At 26.1% G+C, this 25,315-nt stretch overlaps 1 protein-coding gene across 4 annotated transcripts in view; it reads right to left on the bottom strand.

The window, feature by feature from the left end:
* Positions 1-25,315, bottom strand: part of borcs7 (BLOC-1 related complex subunit 7) — a 67,183-nt gene that overhangs the window by 12,410 nt on the left and 29,458 nt on the right. For 3 of the 4 annotated variants that reach the window (XM_061881630.1, XM_061881628.1, XM_061881631.1), the window contains exon 6: positions 20,290-20,428. In XM_061881630.1, the coding sequence (XP_061737614.1) occupies positions 20,290-20,428 (139 nt within the window). Of the gene's footprint in view, positions 1-20,180; positions 20,429-25,315 lie in introns of those variants that run through there. The other variant, XM_061881629.1, reaches the window with a different exon arrangement.

Raw genomic sequence — 25,315 nt, 5'->3', positions numbered from 1 at the left:
TGTATGTATATACATGCATGTATGTACATGCATGCATGTATGTATGTATATACATACATGTATGTATGTATATACATGCATGCATGTATGTATGTATATACATGCATGCATGTATGTATGTATATACATGTATGTATCTATGTATATGTATGTATGTATGTATCTATGTATATGTATGTATGTATGTATGTATCTATGTATGTATGTATGTATATGCATGTATGTATGTATATACATGCATGTATTTATGCATGTATGTATGTATATACATGTATATGTATGTATGTATATGTATGTATTTATGTATATGTATGTATATACATGCATGTATGTACATGTATGTATGTATATAAATGCATGTATGTACATGTATGTATGTATATACATGCATGTATGTATGTACATGTATGTATGTATATGTATGCATGTATGTATGTACATGTATGTATGTATATGTATGCATGTATGTATGTATATACATGCATGTATATACATGCATGTATTAACATACATACATACATACATGTATATACATGTATGTATGTATATACATGTATGTATGTATATACATGCATGTATGTATGTATAAACATGCATGTATGTATGTATCTATGTATATGCATGTATGTATATGTATGTATGTATATACATGTATGTATGTATATGTATGCATGTATGTATGTATATACATGTATGTATGTATGTATACACATGTATGTATGTATGTATATACATGCATGTATGTGTGTATATACATGCATGTATGTGTGTATATACATGCATCTATGTACATGCATACATGCATGTATGTATGTATATACATGCATGTATGTGTGTATATACATGCATGTATGTATGTACATACATACATACATGTATATACATACATGCATGTATATACATACATGCATGTATATACATACATACATAAATACATGCAGGTATATACATACATACATGTATATACATACATACATGTATATACATACATACATACATACATACATACATGTATGCATACACATACATGCAGGTATATACATACATACATGTATATACATACATGCATGTATATACATACATACATGTATATACATACATGCATGTATATACATACATACATGTATATACATACATACATACATGTATGCATATACATACATGTATGTATATACATGTATGTATGTTTATACATGCATGTATGTATGTTTATACATGCATGTATGTATATACATGTATGTATGTATATACATGTATGTATGTATGTATGTATATACATGTATGTATGTATATACATGCATGTATGTATGTTTATACATGCATGTATGTATATACATGTATGTATGTATATACATGTATGTATGTATGTACATACATGCATGTATGTATATACATGTATGTATGTATGTACATACATACATGCATGTATGTATATACATGTATGTATGTATATACATGTATGTATGTATATACATGCATGTATGTATGTACATACATACATACATGTATATACATACATACATGTATATACATACATGCATGTATAAACATACATACATGCATGTATATACATACATGTATGTATATACATGTATGTACATACATACATGTATATACATGTATGTATTTATGTATATACATGCATGTATGTACGTACATGCATGTATAAACATACATACATGTACATACATGCATGTATATACATACATGTATGTATATACATGTATGTACATACATACATGTATATACATGTATGTATTTATGTATATACATGCATGTATGTACGTACATGCATGTATAAACATACATACATGTACATACATGCATGTATATACATACATACATGTACATACATGCATGTATATACATACATACATACATGTACATACATGCTTGTATGTACATGTATGTATGTATGTATATACATACACGTATGTATGTATGTATATACGTGTATGTATGTATGTATATACATGCATGTATATACACACATACATGCATGTATATACGCACATACATACATGTATATACATACATACATACATACATACATACATACATACATGTATATACATACATACATGCATGTATATACATACATACATGCATGTATATATATACATACATGCATGTATACACGTACATACATGCATACATATACATACATACATGTATATACATACATGCATATACATACATAGATACATACATACATGCATGTATATACACACATACATGTATATACATGCATACATGTATATACATGTATGTATGTATGTTAATACATGCATGTATATACACACATGCATTTATGTATATACATGCATGTATATACATACATACATGCATACATATACATACATACATGTACATACATACATGCATGTATATACATACATACATGTACATACATGCATGTATATACATACATATACATATGCATGTATATACATACATACATGCATAAATACATGCATGTATATACATACATACATGCATATACATACATACATACATAGATACATACATACATACATGTATATACATACATACATGCATGCATGTATATACATACATACATGTATGTATATGCATACATACATGTATGCATATACATACATGTATGTATATACATGTATTTATGTATATACCTGCATGTATTTATGTATGTATGTATATACCTGCATGTATTTATGTATGTACATGCATTTATGTATGTATGTATATACATGTATGTATGTATGTATGTATGTATGTCAATACATGCATGTATATACATACATACATACATGTATGTGTATACATGTATGTATGTATATACATGCATGTATGTATATGCATGTATGTATATGCATACATGAATGTATGTATGTATATACATGTATGTATGTATATACATGTATGTATGTACATACATACATGCATGTATATACATACATACATGCATGTATATACATACATACATGTATATACACACATATATTTACATACATGTATATACATACATACATGCATGTATATACATACATGCATGTATGTATGTATATACATGTATGTATATATATGTGTGTATATACATGTATGTATGTATATACATGCATGTATGTATGTATGTATGTATATACATGCATGTATGTACATGTGTGTATGTTTATACATGCATGTATATACATAAATACATACATGTATATACATACGTGTATTTATATACATACATACATGCATGTATATACATACATACGTGTATGTATATACATACATACATGCATGTATATACATACATGTATATACATACATACATACATACATGTACGTACAAGCATGTATGTACATGTATGTATGTATATACATACATGTATATACATACATGTATGTATGTATGTATGTATGTTAATACATGCATGTATATACATGCATGTATTAACATACATACATACATGTATATACATGTATGTATCTATGTATATGTATGTATGTATCTATGTATATGTATGTATGTATGTATATGCATGTATGTATATGTATGTATGTATGTATATACATGTATGTATGTATATACATGCATGCATGTATGTATATACATACATGTATGTATGTATATACATGCATGCATGCATGTATGTATGTATATATACATGTATGTATCTATGTATATGTATGTATGTATCTATGTATATACATGTATGTATGTATATACATGCATGCATGTATGTATGTATATACATACATGTATGTATGTATATACATGCATGCATGCATGTATGTATGTATATACATGTATGTATCTATGTATATGTATGTATGTATCTATGTATATGTATGTATGTATATGCATGTATGTATGTATATACATGCATGTATTTATGCATGTATGTATGTATATACATGTATATGTATGTATGTATATGTATGTATTTATGTATATGTATGTATATACATGCATGTATGTACATGTATGTATGTATATGTATGTATGCATGTATGTATGTATATACATGCATGTATATACATAAATTTATGTGTGTATATACATGCATGTATTAACATACATACATACATGTATATACATGTATGTATGTATATACATGTATGTATGTACATACATACATGTATATACATGTATGTATGTATATACATGTATGTATGTATATACATGCATGTATGTACATGCATGCATGTATGTATGTATATACATGCATGCATGTATGTATGTATATACATGTATGTATCTATGTATATGTATGTATGTATGTATCTATGTATATGTATGTATGTATGTATCTATGTATGTATGTATGTATATGCATGTATGTATGTATATACATGCATGTATTTATGCATGTATGTATGTATATACATGTATATGTATGTATGTATATGTATGTATTTATGTATATGTATGTATATACATGCATGTATGTACATGTATGTATGTATATAAATGCATGTATGTACATGTATGTATGTATATACATGCATGTATGTATGTACATGTATGTATGTATATGTATGCATGTATGTATGTACATGTATGTATGTATATGTATGCATGTATGTATGTATATACATGCATGTATATACATGCATGTATTAACATACATACATACATGTATATACATGTATGTATGTATATACATGTATGTATGTATATACATGCATGTATGTATGTATAAACATGCATGTATGTATGTATCTATGTATATGCATGTATGTATATGTATGTATGTATATACATGTATGTATGTATATGTATGCATGTATGTATGTATATACATGTATGTATGTATGTATATACATGTATGTATGTATGTATATACATGCATGTATGTGTGTATATACATGCATGTATGTGTGTATATACATGCATCTATGTACATGCATACATGCATGTATGTATGTATATACATGCATGTATGTGTGTATATACATGCATGTATGTATGTACATACATACATACATGTATATACATACATGCATGTATATACATACATGCATGTATATACATACATACATAAATACATGCAGGTATATACATACATACATGTATATACATACATACATGTATATACATACATACATACATACATACATGTATGCATACACATACATGCAGGTATATACATACATACATGTATATACATACATGCATGTATATACATACATACATGTATATACATACATGCATGTATATACATACATACATGTATATACATACATACATACATGTATGCATATACATACATGTATGTATATACATGTATGTATGTTTATACATGCATGTATGTATGTTTATACATGCATGTATGTATATACATGTATGTATGTATATACTTGTATGTATGTATGTATGTATATACATGTATGTATGTATATACATGCATGTATGTATGTTTATACATGCATGTATGTATATACATGTATGTATGTATATACATGTATGTATGTATGTACATACATGCATGTATGTATATACATGTATGTATGTATGTACATACATACATGCATGTATGTATATACATGTATGTATGTATATACATGTATGTATGTATATACATGTATGTATGTATATACATGTATGTATGTATATACATGCATGTATGTATGTACATACATACATACATGTATATACATACATACATGTATATACATACATGCATGTATAAACATACATACATGCATGTATATACATACATGTATGTATATACATGTATGTACATACATACATGTATATACATGTATGTATTTATGTATATACATGCATGTATGTACGTACATGCATGTATAAACATACATACATGTACATACATGCATGTATATACATACATGTATGTATATACATGTATGTACATACATACATGTATATACATGTATGTATTTATGTATATACATGCATGTATGTACGTACATGCATGTATAAACATACATACATGTACATACATGCATGTATATACATACATACATGTACATACATGCATGTATATACATACATACATACATGTACATACATGCTTGTATGTACATGTATGTATGTATGTATATACATACACGTATGTATGTATGTATATACGTGTATGTATGTATGTATATACATGCATGTATATACACACATACATGCATGTATATACGCACATACATACATGTATATACATACATACATACATACATGTATATACATACATACATGCATGTATATACATACATACATGTATGTATATATATACATACATGCATGTATACACGTACATACATGCATACATATACATACATACATGTATATACATACATGCATATACATACATAGATACATACATACATGCATGTATATACATACATACATGTATATACATGCATACATGTATATACATGTATGTATGTATGTTAATACATGCATGTATATACACACATGCATTTATGTATATACATGCATGTATATACATACATACATGCATACATATACATACATACATGTACATACATACATGCATGTATATACATACATACATGTACATACATGCATGTATATACATACATATACATATGCATGTATATACATACATACATGCATAAATACATGCATGTATATACATACATACATGCATATACATACATACATACATAGATACATACATACATACATGTATATACATACAGACATGCATGCATGTATATACATACATACATGTATGTATATGCATACATACATGTATGCATATACATACATGTATGTATATACATGTATTTATGTATATACCTGCATGTATTTATGTATGTATGTATATACCTGCATGTATTTATGTATGTACATGCATTTATGTATGTATGTATATACATGTATGTATGTATGTATGTATGTATGTCAATACATGCATGTATATACATACATACATACATGTATGTGTATACATGTATGTATGTATATACATGCATGTATGTATATGCATGTATGTATATGCATACATGAATGTATGTATGTATATACATGTATGTATGTATATACATGTATGTATGTACATACATACATGCATGTATATACATACATACATGCATGTATATACATACATACATGTATATACACACATATATATACATACATGTATATACATACATACATGCATGTATATACATACATGCATGTATGTATGTATATACATGTATGTATATATATGTGTGTATATACATGTATGTATGTATATACATGTATGTATGTATGTATATACATGCATGTATGTATGTATGTATGTATATACATGCATGTATGTACATGTGTGTATGTTTATACATGCATGTATATACATAAATACATACATGTATATACATACGTGTATTTATATACATACATACATGCATGTATATACATACATACGTGTATGTATATACATACATACATGCATGTATATACATACATGTATATACATACATACATACATACATGTACGTACAAGCATGTATGTACATGTATGTATGTATATACATACATGTATATACATACATGTATGTATGTATGTATGTATGTTAATACATGCATGTATATACATGCATGTATTAACATACATACATACATGTATATACATGTATGTATCTATGTATATGTATGTATGTATGTATATGCATGTATGTATGTATGTATATACATGTATGTATGTATATACATGCATGCATGTATGTATATACATACATGTATGTATGTATATACATGCATGCATGCATGTATGTATGTATATATACATGTATGTATCTATGTATATGTATGTATGTATCTATGTATATACATGTATGTATGTATATACATGCATGCATGTATGTATGTATATACATACATGTATGTATGTATATACATGCATGCATGCATGTATGTATGTATATACATGTATGTATCTATGTATATGTATGTATGTATCTATGTATATGTATGTATGTATATGCATGTATGTATGTATATACATGCATGTATTTATGCATGTATGTATGTATATACATGTATATGTATGTATGTATATGTATGTATTTATGTATATGTATGTATATACATGCATGTATGTACATGTATGTATGTATATGTATGTATGCATGTATGTATGTATATACATGCATGTATATACATAAATTTATGTGTGTATATACATGCATGTATTAACATACATACATACATGTATATACATGTATGTATGTATATACATGTATGTATGTACATACATACATGTATATACATGTATGTATGTATATACATGTATGTATGTATATACATGCATGTATGTACATGCATGCATGTATGTATGTATATACATACATGTATGTATGTATATACATGCATGCATGTATGTATGTATATACATGCATGCATGTATGTATGTATATACATGTATGTATCTATGTATATGTATGTATGTATGTATCTATGTATATGTATGTATGTATGTATGTATCTATGTATGTATGTATGTATATGCATGTATGTATGTATATACATGCATGTATTTATGCATGTATGTATGTATATACATGTATATGTATGTATGTATATGTATGTATTTATGTATATGTATGTATATACATGCATGTATGTACATGTATGTATGTATATAAATGCATGTATGTACATGTATGTATGTATATACATGCATGTATGTATGTACATGTATGTATGTATATGTATATATGTATGTATGTACATGTATGTATGTATGTATGTATGTATATACATGCATGTATATACATGCATGTATTAACATACATACATACATGTATATACATGTATGTATGTATATACATGTATGTATGTATATACATGCATGTATGTATGTATAAACATGCATGTATGTATGTATCTATGTATATGCATGTATGTATATGTATGTATGTATATACATGTATGTATGTATATGTATGCATGTATGTATGTATATACATGTATGTATGTATGTATATACATGTATGTATGTATGTATATACATGCATGTATGTGTGTATATACATGCATGTATGTGTTTATATACATGCATCTATGTACATGCATACATGCATGTATGTATGTATATACATGCATGTATGTGTGTATATACATGCATGTATGTATGTACATACATACATACATGTATATACATACATGCATGTATATACATACATGCATGTATATACATACATACATAAATACATGCAGGTATATACATACATACATGTATATACATACATACATGTATATACATACATACATACATACATACATGTATGCATACACATACATGCAGGTATATACATACATACATGTATATACATACATGCATGTATATACATACATACATGTATATACATACATGCATGTATATACATACATACATGTATATACATACATACATACATGTATGCATATACATACATGTATGTATATACATGTATGTATGTTTATACATGCATGTATGTATGTTTATACATGCATGTATGTATATACATGTATGTATGTATATACATGTATGTATGTATGTATGTATATACATGTATGTATGTATATACATGCATGTATGTATGTTTATACATGCATGTATGTATATACATGTATGTATGTATATACATGTATGTATGTATGTACATACATGCATGTATGTATATACATGTATGTATGTATGTACATACATGCATGTATGTATATACATGTATGTATGTATGTACATACATACATGCATGTATGTATATACATGTATGTATGTATATACATGTATGTATGTATATACATGCATGTATGTATGTACATACATACATACATGTATATACATACATACATGTATATACATACATGCATGTATAAACATACATACATGCATGTATATACATACATGTATGTATATACATGTATGTACATACATACATGTATATACATGTATGTATTTATGTATATACATGCATGTATGTACGTACATGCATGTATAAACATACATACATGTACATACATGCATGTATATACATACATGTATGTATATACATGTATGTACATACATACATGTATATACATGTATGTATTTATGTATATACATGCATGTATGTACGTACATGCATGTATAAACATACATACATGTACATACATGCATGTATATACATACATACATGTACATACATGCATGTATATACATACATACATACATGTACATACATGCTTGTATGTACATGTATGTATGTATGTATATACATACACGTATGTATGTATGTATATACGTGTATGTATGTATGTATATACATGCATGTATATACACACATACATGCATGTATATACGCACATACATACATGTATATACATACATACATACATACATACATACATACATGTATATACATACATACATGCATGTATATACATACATACATGCATGTATATATATACATACATGCATGTATACACGTACATACATGCATACATATACATACATACATGTATATACATACATGCATATACATACATAGATACATACATACATGCATGTATATACATACATACATGTATATACATGCATACATGTATATACATGTATGTATGTATGTTAATACATGCATGTATATACACACATGCATTTATGTATATACATGCATGTATATACATACATACATGCATACATATACATACATACATGTACATACATACATGCATGTATATACATACATACATGTACATACATGCATGTATATACATACATATACATATGCATGTATATACATACATACATGCATAAATACATGCATGTATATACATACATACATGCATATACATACATACATACATACATATACATAGATACATACATACATACATGTATATACATACATACATGCATGCATGTATATACATACATACATGTATGTATATGCATACATACATGTATGCATATACATACATGTATGTATATACATGTATTTATGTATATACCTGCATGTATTTATGTATGTATGTATATACCTGCATGTATTTATGTATGTACATGCATTTATGTATGTATGTATATACATGTATGTATGTATGTATGTCAATACATGCATGTATATACATACATACATACATGTATGTGTATACATGTATGTATGTATATACATGCATGTATGTATATGCATGTATGTATATGCATACATGAATGTATGTATGTATATACATGTATGTATGTATATACATGTATGTATGTACATACATACATGCATGTATATACATACATACATGCATGTATATACATACATACATGTATATACACACATATATATACATACATGTATATACATACATACATGCATGTATGTATGTATATACATGTATGTATATATATGTGTGTATATACATGTATGTATGTATATACATGCATGTATGTATGTATATACATGCATGTATGTATGTATGTATGTATATACATGCATGTATGTACATGTGTGTATGTTTATACATGCATGTATATACATAAATACATACATGTATATACATACGTGTATTTATATACATACATACATGCATGTATATACATACATACGTGTATGTATATACATACATACATGCATGTATATACATACATGTATATACATACATACATACATACATGTACGTACAAGCATGTATGTAAATGTATGTATGTATATACATACATGTATATACATACATGTATGTATGTATGTATGTATGTTAATACATGCATGTATATACATGCATGTATTAACATACATACATACATGTATATACATGTATGTATCTATGTATATGTATGTATGTATCTATGTATATGTATGTATGTATGTATATGTATGTATGTATGTATATGCATGTATGTATATGTATGTATATACATGTATGTATGTATATACATGCATGCATGTATGTATATACATACATGTATGTATGTATATACATGCATGCATGCATGTATGTATGTATATATACATGTATGTATCTATGTATATGTATGTATGTATCTATGTATATACATGTATGTATGTATATACATGCATGCATGTATGTATGTATATACATACATGTATGTATGTATATACATGCATGCATGCATGTATGTATGTATATACATGTATGTATCTATGTATATGTATGTATGTATCTATGTATATGTATGTATGTATATGCATGTATGTATGTATATACATGCATGTATGTATGTATATACATGTATATGTATGTATGTATATGTATGTATTTATGTATATGTATGTATATACATGCATGTATGTACATGTATGTATGTATATGTATGTATGCATGTATGTATGTATATACATGCATGTATATACATAAATTTATGTGTGTATATACATGCATGTATTAACATACATACATACATGTATATACATGTATGTATGTATATACATGTATGTATGTACATACATACATGTATATACATGTATGTATGTATATACATGTATGTATGTATATACATGCATGTATGTACATGCATGCATGTATGTATGTATATACATACATGTATGTATGTATATACATGCATGTATGTATGTATATACATGCATGCATGTATGTATGTATATACATGTATGTATCTATGTATATGTATGTATGTATGTATCTATGTATATGTATGTATGTATGTATGTATCTATGTATGTATGTATGTATATGCATGTATGTATGTATATACATGCATGTATTTATGCATGTATGTATGTATATACATGTATATGTATGTATGTATATGTATGTATTTATGTATATGTATGTATATACATGCATGTATGTACATGTATGTATGTATATAAATGCATGTATGTACATGTATGTATGTATATACATGCATGTATGTATGTACATGTATGTATGTATATGTATGCATGTATGTATGTACATGTATGTATGTATATGTATGCATGTATGTATGTATATACATGCATGTATATACATGCATGTATTAACATACATACATACATGTATATACATGTATGTATGTATATACATGTATGTATGTATATACATGCATGTATGTATGTATAAACATGCATGTATGTATGTATCTATGTATATGCATGTATGTATATGTATGTATGTATATACATGTATGTATGTATATGTATGCATGTATGTATGTATATACATGTATGTATGTATGTATATACATGTATGTATGTATGTATATACATGCATGTATGTGTGTATATACATGCATGTATGTGTGTATATACATGCATCTATGTACATGCATACATGCATGTATGTATGTATATACATGCATGTATGTGTGTATATACATGCATGCATCTATGTACATGCATACATGCATGTATGTATGTATATACATGCATGTATGTGTGTATATACATACATGTATATACATACATACATGTATATACATACATGCATGTATATACATACATGCATGTATATACATACATACATAAATACATGCAGGTATATACATACATACATGTATATACATACATACATGTATATACATACATACATACATACATACATGTATGCATACACATACATGCAGGTATATACATACATACATGTATATACATACATGCATGTATATACATACATACATGTATATACATACATGCATGTATATACATACATACATGTATATACATACATACATACATGTATGCATATACATACATGTATGTATATACATGTATGTATGTTTATACATGCATGTATGTATGTTTATACATGCATGTATGTATATACATGTATGTATGTATATACATGTATGTATGTATGTATGTATATACATGTATGTATGTATATACATGCATGTATGTATGTTTATACATGCATGTATGTATATACATGTATGTATGTATATACATGTATGTATGTATGTACATACATGCATGTATGTATATACATGTATGTATGTATGTACATACATACATGCATGTATGTATATACATGTATGTATGTATATACATGTATGTATGTATATACATGCATGTATGTATGTACATACATACATACATGTATATACATACATACATGTATATACATACATGCATGTATAAACATACATACATGCATGTATATACATACATGTATGTATATACATGTATGTACATACATACATGTATATACATGTATGTATTTATGTATATACATGCATGTATGTACGTACATGCATGTATAAACATACATACATACATACATGTACATACATGCTTGTATGTACATGTATGTATGTATGTATATACATACACGTATGTATGTATGTATATACGTGTATGTATGTATGTATATACATGCATGTATATACACACATACATGCATGTATATACGCACATACATACATGTATATACATACATACATACATACATACATACATGTATATACATACATACATGCATGTATATACATACATACATGCATGTATATATATACATACATGCATGTATACACGTACATACATGCATACATATACATACATACATGTATATACATACATGCATATACATACATAGATACATACATACATGCATGTATATACATACATACATGTATATACATGCATACATGTATATACATGTATGTATGTTAATACATGCATGTATATACACACATGCATTTATGTATATACATGCATACATATACATACATACATGTACATACATACATGCATGTATATACATACATACATGTACATACATGCATGTATATACATACATATACATATGCATGTATATACATACATACATGCATAAATACATGCATGTATATACATACATACATGCATATACATACATACATACATACATATACATAGATACATACATACATACATGTATATACATACATACATGCATGCATGTATATACATACATACATGTATGTATATGCATACATACATGTATGCATATACATACATGTATGTATATACATATATTTATGTATATACCTGCATGTATTTATGTATGTATGTATATACCTGCATGTATTTATGTATGTACATGCATTTATGTATGTATGTATATACATGTATGTATGTATGTATGTCAATACATGCATGTATATACATACATACATACATGTATGTGTATACATGTATGTATGTATATACATGCATGTATGTATATGCATGTATGTATATGCATACATGAATGTATGTATGTATATACATGTATGTATGTATATACATGTATGTATGTACATACATACATGCATGTATATACATACATACATGCATGTATATACATACATACATGTATATACACACATATATATACATACATGTATATACATACATACATGCATGTATATACATACATGCATGTATGTATGTATATACATGTATGTATATATATGTGTGTATATACATGTATGTATGTATATACATGTATGTATGTATGTATATACATGCATGTATGTATGTATGTATATACATGCATGTATGTACATGTGTGTATGTTTATACATGCATGTATATACATAAATACATACATGTATATACATACGTGTATTTATATACATACATACATGCATGTATATACATACATACGTGTATGTATATACATACATACATGCATGTATATACATACATGTATATACATACATACATACATACATGTACGTACAAGCATGTATGTACATGTATGTATGTATATACATGCATGTATGTATATACATGCATGTATGTATGTATATACATGCATGTATGTATGTACATACATACATGTATATACATACATACATGTATATACATACATACATTCATGTATGCATATACATGCATGTATGTACATGTATGTATGTTTATACATGCATGTACATACATACATGCATGCATACATACATGCATGTATATACACACATACATGCATGTATATACATACATACATGCATGTATATACACACATACATGCATGTATATACATACATACATGCATGTATGCATGTACATAGATGCATGTATATACACACATACATGCATGTATATACACACATACATGCATGTATATACATACATACATACATGTATATACATACATACATACATGTATATACATACATACATACATGCATACATATACATACATACATGTATATACATACATACATATACATACATGCATATACATAGATACATACATACATGCATGTTTATACATACATACATGCATGTATATACATACATACATGTATATACATACATACATGTATATACATGTATGTATGTATGTTAATACATGCATGTATATACATGCATGTATATACATACATACATGCATACATATACATACATACATGTACATACATACATGCATACATATACATACATACATGTACATACATACATGCATGTATATACATACATACATGTACATACATGCATTTATATACATACATACATGTACATACATGCATGTATATACATACATATACATAAACACATACATATACATACATACATATACATGTATATACATACATACATGCATAAATACATGCATGTATATACATACATACATGCATATACATACATACATACATAGATACATACATACATACATACATATACATAGATACATACATACATACATATACATAGATACATACATGTATATACATACATACATGCATGCATGTATATACATACATACATGCATGCATGTATATACATACATACATGTATGTATATACATACATACATGCATGCATGTACATACATGCATGTATATACATACATGCATGTATATACATACATACATGTATATACATACATACATGTATATACATGTATGTATGTACATACATGCATGTATATACATACATATACATACATATACATATGCATGTATATACATACATACATGCATAAATACATGCATGTATATACATACATACATGCATATACATACATACATATACATAGATACATACATACATACATGTATATACATACATACATGCATGCATGTATATACATACATACATGTATGTATATGCATACATACATGTATGCATATACATACATGTATATACATACATACATGTATGTATATGCATACATACATGTATGCATATACATACATGTATGTATATACATGTATTTATGTATATACCTGCATGTATTATGTATGTATGTATATACCTGCATGTATTTATGTATGTACATGCATTTATGTATGTATGTATATACATGTATGTATGTATGTATGTATGTATGTCAATACATGCATGTATATACATACATACATACATGTATGTGTATACATGTATGTATGTATATACATGCATGTATGTATATGCATGTATGTATATGCATACATGAATGTATGTATGTATATACATGTATGTATGTATATACATGTATGTATGTACATACATACATGCATGTATATACATACATACATGCATGTATATACATACATACATGTATATACACACATATATATACATACATGTATATACATACATACATGCATGTATGTATATACATGCATGTATGTATGTATATACATGTATGTATGTATATACATGTATGTATGTATGTATATACATGCATGTATGTATGTATGTATATACATGCATGTATGTACATGTGTGTATGTTTATACATGCATGTATATACATAAATACATACATGTATATACATACGTGTATTTATATACATACATACATGCATGTATATACATACATACGTGTATGTATATACATACATACATGCATGTATATACATACATGTATATACATACATACATACATACATGTACGTACAAGCATGTATGTACATGTATGTATGTATATACATGCATGTATGTACATGTATGTATGTTTATACATGCATGTACATACATACATGCATGTATATACATACATACATACATGTACGTACAAGCATGTATGTACATGTATGTATGTATATACATGCATGTATGTCCATGTATGTATGTTTATACATGCATGTACATACATACATGCATGTATATACATACATACATGTATGTATATGCATGTATGTATGTATATACCTGCATGTATTTATGTATGTATGTATGTATATACATGCATGTATGTATATACACACATATATATACATACATGTATATACATACATACATGCATGTATGTATATACATGCATGTATGTATGTATATACATGTATGTATGTATATACATGTATGTATGTATGTATATACATGCATGTATGTATGTATGTATATACATGCATGTATGTACATGTGTGTATGTTTATACATGCATGTATATACATAAATACATACATGTATATACATACGTGTATTTATATACATACATACATGCATGTATATACATACATACGTGTATGTATATACATACATACATGCATGTATATACATACATGTATATACATACATACATACATACATACATGTACGTACAAGCATGTATGTACATGTATGTATGTATATACATGCATGTATGTACATGTATGTATGTTTATACTGCATGTACAACATACATGCATGTATATACATACATACATACATGTACGTACAAGCATGTATGTACATGTATGTATGTATATACATGCATGTATGTACATGTATGTATGTTTATACATGCATGTACATACATACATGCATGTATATACATACATACATGTATGTATATGCATGTATGTATGTATATACCTGCATGTATTTATGTATGTATGTATGTATATACATGCATGTATGTATATACATGTATGTATGTATATACCTGCATGTATTTATGTATGTACATGCATGTATTTATGTATGTACATGCATGTATGTATGTATGTATGTTAATACATGCATGTATATACATACATACATGTATGTATATACATGTATTTATGTATATACCTGCATGTATTTATGTATGTATATACCTGCATGTATTTATGTATGTACATGCATGTATGTATGTATATACATGCATGCATGTATGTATATACATACATACATGTATATACGTATATACATACATGTATGTATATACGTATATACATACATGTATGTAGATACATGTATGTATATACGTATATACATACATGTATGTAGATACATGTATGTATGTGTATACATGCATGTATTAACATACATAAATACATGTATATACATACATGTATGTATGTATGTATGTCATATACATACATACATGTATGTATATACATGCATGTATGTATGTATGTACATACATGCATGTATGTATATACATGCATGTATGTACATACATACATGCATGTATGTATGTATATACATGCATGTATGTATGTACATACATACATGCATGTATGTATGTATGTACATACATACATGCATGTATGTATGTATATACATGCATGTATGTACATACATACATGCATGTATGTATGTATATACATGCATGTATGTGTGTATATACATACATACATACATGTATGTATATACATGTATTTATGTATGTTAATACATGCATGTATACACATACATACATGTATCTACATACATACATACATACATGTATATACATACATACATGTATGTATGTATGTATATACATGTATGTATGTATATACGTATATACATGTATGTATATACATACATACATGCATGTATGTATGTACATACATGCATGTATATACATACATACATGCATGTATGTATGTATATACCTGCATGTATTTATGTATATACCTGCATGTATTTATGTATGTACATGCATGTATTTATGTATGTACATGCATGTATGTATGTATATACATGCATGTGTGTATATACATGTATGTATGTATGTTAATACATGCATGTATATACATACATACATGTATGTATGTATGTATATACATGTATGTATGTATATACGTATATACATGTATGTATGTATATACGTATATACATGTATGTATGTATATACCTGCATGTATTTATGTATATACCTGCATGTATTTATGTATGTACATGCATGTATTTATGTATGTACATGCATGTATGTATGTATATACATGCATGTGTGTATATACATGTATGTATGTATGTTAATACATGCATGTATACACATACATACATGTATATACATACATGTATGTATGTATGTGTATACATGCATGTATATACATACATACATGCATGTATATACATACATACAGGTATATACATACATACATACATGTATTTATATACATACATGTATGTATATACATGCATGTACTAACATACATACATGTGTCTACATACATGCATACATACATGTATGTTTATACATGTATGTATGTATATACACGTATGTATGTATATATATTCAAGCATGTATATACATACATACACACATGTGTAGGGATGTATGTACATATACAAATGTATATACGTATTTACATACATACCTATATACCATGGTGAGGTGGGGGTGGTAGTCTGACGGCGAGGCAGACACATAGATGGAGGGCCTGGCAAAAATGGAAGCGTGGACGGTGAGCGGCGGGAGTGACGCCACAATCGAGTTCAGGTGCCTGGATCGCACACCTGGACACAATTAAGGAATCTCTTGGTAGGTAAGAATGAGAGACGACAAGACAAGCAGCAACACATGCACACGGAAGCAAACTGTAGCGAGGAGCAGATGACGTGGAAGGTTGTAAAGCTACACCGTGGTGCGAGCAGTGAGAGCAACACGCAATAGACTTTGCTTATTGAAAAATAAATAAGTTTACACCTGCTGGAGCAAATGTCTGTGCTTGGTGAATGTATATACACACATACTTATTTATATATACACATACATGCATCCATCCAATGTATATACATCCAATATTTTTACATACATACATACATATGAATATACATACACACATACGTACGTTTGTTTGTATGTGTATATATACATTCATAAATACAGACGTATGTATAAACGCATGTATGTATGTACATACATACCTATATGTGTATAAACAAATACATACATATGTACATACAAACATGTATATACAAACATGTATATACATACATAAATATACGCACATACGTAAATACATAAATACATGTATACATACATACGTAATTACATACATAAATAAAAACAAATACGTATATATATATACATACACTTTTTTATATATATATACATACGTATGTATATACATATATATATAGATACATATGCACATACATACATAAATACATTTGTACATAAATAGGTATAATATTACATGCATAAACATACATATGTATGAACATGCATACATACATAGTTATAAACAAACATACATATGTACATACATATGTACATATATGTTTATATATACACATACTAACGTATATACATACATGCATATGTAAATACACACATACATATGTATATACATATATATATGTATATACATACATATGTATATACATATATATGTATATACATACATATAGACATACATAAATATGTACATAAGTACATATTTGCACACATACATATGTAAGTATATACACACATAGGTATATACACATTTACGTACATACATACATATATACATACATACTTATGAATATACATTCATATGTACAGTAATACACACTTATATACATACATATGTAGTTATAAACAAACATACATACATACATATGTACATCCATACATATGTATATATACACATACTAACGGAAATACATACATGCATATGTAAATACATACATATGTATACAAACATATGTATGCATACATATGTATACATACATATATATGTATGTATATACACAAACATACATAGGTACATACACACATATTTACGTATATACATACATATGTATAGACATTGATGTACGTACATACATACGTACGTATAAATATAAATACATACTTATGAATATATATTCATATGTACAGTAGTACATACATATATACATAGATACATATGTAGTTATAAACAGACATACGTACGTACATAGATACGTACAAATGTACATACATGTATGAATACATACATATGTACATACATACATATAAATATAAATACAAACGTAAATACATGCATGCATATGTATATACACACACATACATACGTATGTATATACACACACATACATACGTATGTATGTATATACACACACATACATACGTATGTATATACACACACATACATACGTTTGTATATACACACACATACATACGTATGTATATACACACACATACATACGTATGTATATACACACATATTTACGTATGTAATTACATATGTATATGCATACATATATATATAGACGTTGATGTATGTACATACATACATACATAAGTATGTATATACATTCATACACATTTATGAATATACATTCATATGTACAGTAATACATAATTATATACACAAAACATACATATGTATATAGATAAAATGTATATACATACATATTTATATACATATGTACATACATATTTACATACATACATACAAACATATGTATGTATGTACATATATACAGTACATATATATTTACACATTTGTATATAAATACATACATATACCCACAAACGTATATCCATACATACGAATATACATACATATGTTTATACATACATGCATGCATATAGAAATACATACATACATATATATATATATATACATAGATACATCAGTATATACATTCATATGAATATAAATACATACATATATACATACAGATGTATATTAATACATGCATATATACCTAAGTATGTGTATATATACATACATATGTAAATAAATACATATGGATATACACACATATATACATAAGTATGTACATATACATACATACATACTTATACATATGTAAATACATACATAAGGATATACATACATATGTACATATGTATATACAAACATACGTACGTACATAAATACATACATACATGTTTATACATGCATAAATATATATATATGTATATATATACATATGTATATAGACACAAAAGTATATACATACGTAAACATACGTACATACATATGTACATACATACGAATATGTTTATCCATACATACATATGTATATACATATGTTTGTACGTAGGTATGTATGTACATAGAGTACATAAATAATTATTTACACACATATGTATATAAATACATACATATATACATACATACAAATATACATACGTATTTACATTCATACATACATAATATGCATATACATATATATACATACATAAATATGTATAGATACATACATACATGAAAAAGTATATATATAAAAGCATATGTGTATATACATATATATATACACATACATAAACATATGTATATACAAACATACATGTGTATATACATATATATACATATATACATACATACGTAAGTATGTATACACATACATACACATAGTTATATACACACGTGTATTCATATATGTATATATATATATATATATACACACATATGTACATACATATGTACATTCATATATACGTATGTATATAACTACATATGTATGTACATACACACTTATGTATGCACATACATACATACTCATGTATGTATGTGCATACATAAGTATGTATGTATGTACATATATACATATGTATGTACATATATATATACATAGATATTTATGTACATATGTAAATACATACATACATATGTATATACATACAATCATACATCCGTATGCATATAAATACATATGTACATGTATGCATATATACATACATGTGTACACATACATACATAGGTACATACATATGTATATACATGCATACGTATGCATATACATACATACACGCATGCATGCATAAAATATACATAAATGCATATTAAAATACATATATACGTATTTATTTACATGCATATATATGGACATACATACATGTTTATACATACATAAATAAATATGTACACACATAAAAACATACATACATACGAATGTATATACATACATACATATGTATATACATTCATACATATGTATATACATACATACATACGCACGTATATATACATACATACATACGTATATATACATACATACATACGTATATATACATACATCTATAAATACATACATATGTATAAACATGCATACGAACATGTATATACATACATACGTATGTATATACATGCATATATCTGTATATACATACATACATCAATACAAACATACGGATGTACATGCATACTAATGAAAATACATACATTTGTATATAAATACATATGTGTATACATATGTATATAAACACATACTTATGTATATACATATATAGATACATACAAATGTATATACATACCAAGATATATACATACATACGCATATACACTAATATGTATATACATACATACGCATATACATACATATGTATATGCATACATACATATGTATATACATACTTACAAATGTATATACATACATACATATGTATACACATAATTACATACATACACATGTATACATACACACACATGAGTACATATATGTGTATACATACACACGTATGTATATGCATACATACATATGTATATGCATTAATACATACATACATATGTATATATATATACATACATATGTATATACTTACATACATATGTGTATGCATTAATACATACATACATATGTATATATATATATATATACATACATATGTATATACTTACATACATATGCATATACTTAAATACATATGTAGGTACACATACATATGTAGATATATATATATACATATGTAGATACATATATCTACATATATAAATATGTATATGCATACATACATTCATATATATATATTCACATACATACGTATATATACATACATATGTACATACAGGCTGACATATGTACACACATACAAAAATACATATGGACATACATACATACAAACACATGTACATACATATTTATAATCATACATACACGTGTATGCATACATAAGTATATATACATACATACATATACATAAATACATATGAATATACATACATACACATGTATACATACATACATACACATATGTATGTATACACAGGTATATACATACATACACATTTATATACATACATATGTCTATTTATACATACATATGTATAAACATACATACATACGTGAGTATATACATACATATGTGTATATATACAAAAACATATATAAATGCATAAGTATGTATATAAATACATACATACGTACGTATGTATGTATATAAAGTTAAAGTACCAATGATTGTCACACACACAAGGTGTGGTGAAATTTAACCTCTGCAATTGACCCATCGCCTTTGAGCGGAGCAGTGGAAAGCAGCGGTGCCGCGCCCGGGAATCATTTATGGTGATATACATGCATACATATATATACAACCATATGTATATACATACATACGAATATACATACATAAATACATATTTATATACAAACATACATACATAAATACATATTTATATACAAACATACATATGTATATACATA

The sequence above is a fragment of the Nerophis ophidion genome, linkage group LG21 (genome assembly GCF_033978795.1).
Source record: "Nerophis ophidion isolate RoL-2023_Sa linkage group LG21, RoL_Noph_v1.0, whole genome shotgun sequence".
Classification (NCBI taxonomy): domain Eukaryota; kingdom Metazoa; phylum Chordata; class Actinopteri; order Syngnathiformes; family Syngnathidae; genus Nerophis; species Nerophis ophidion.
The sequence above is the reverse complement of the archived record's forward strand: the minus strand, read 5'-3'. Positions and strand labels throughout refer to the sequence as shown.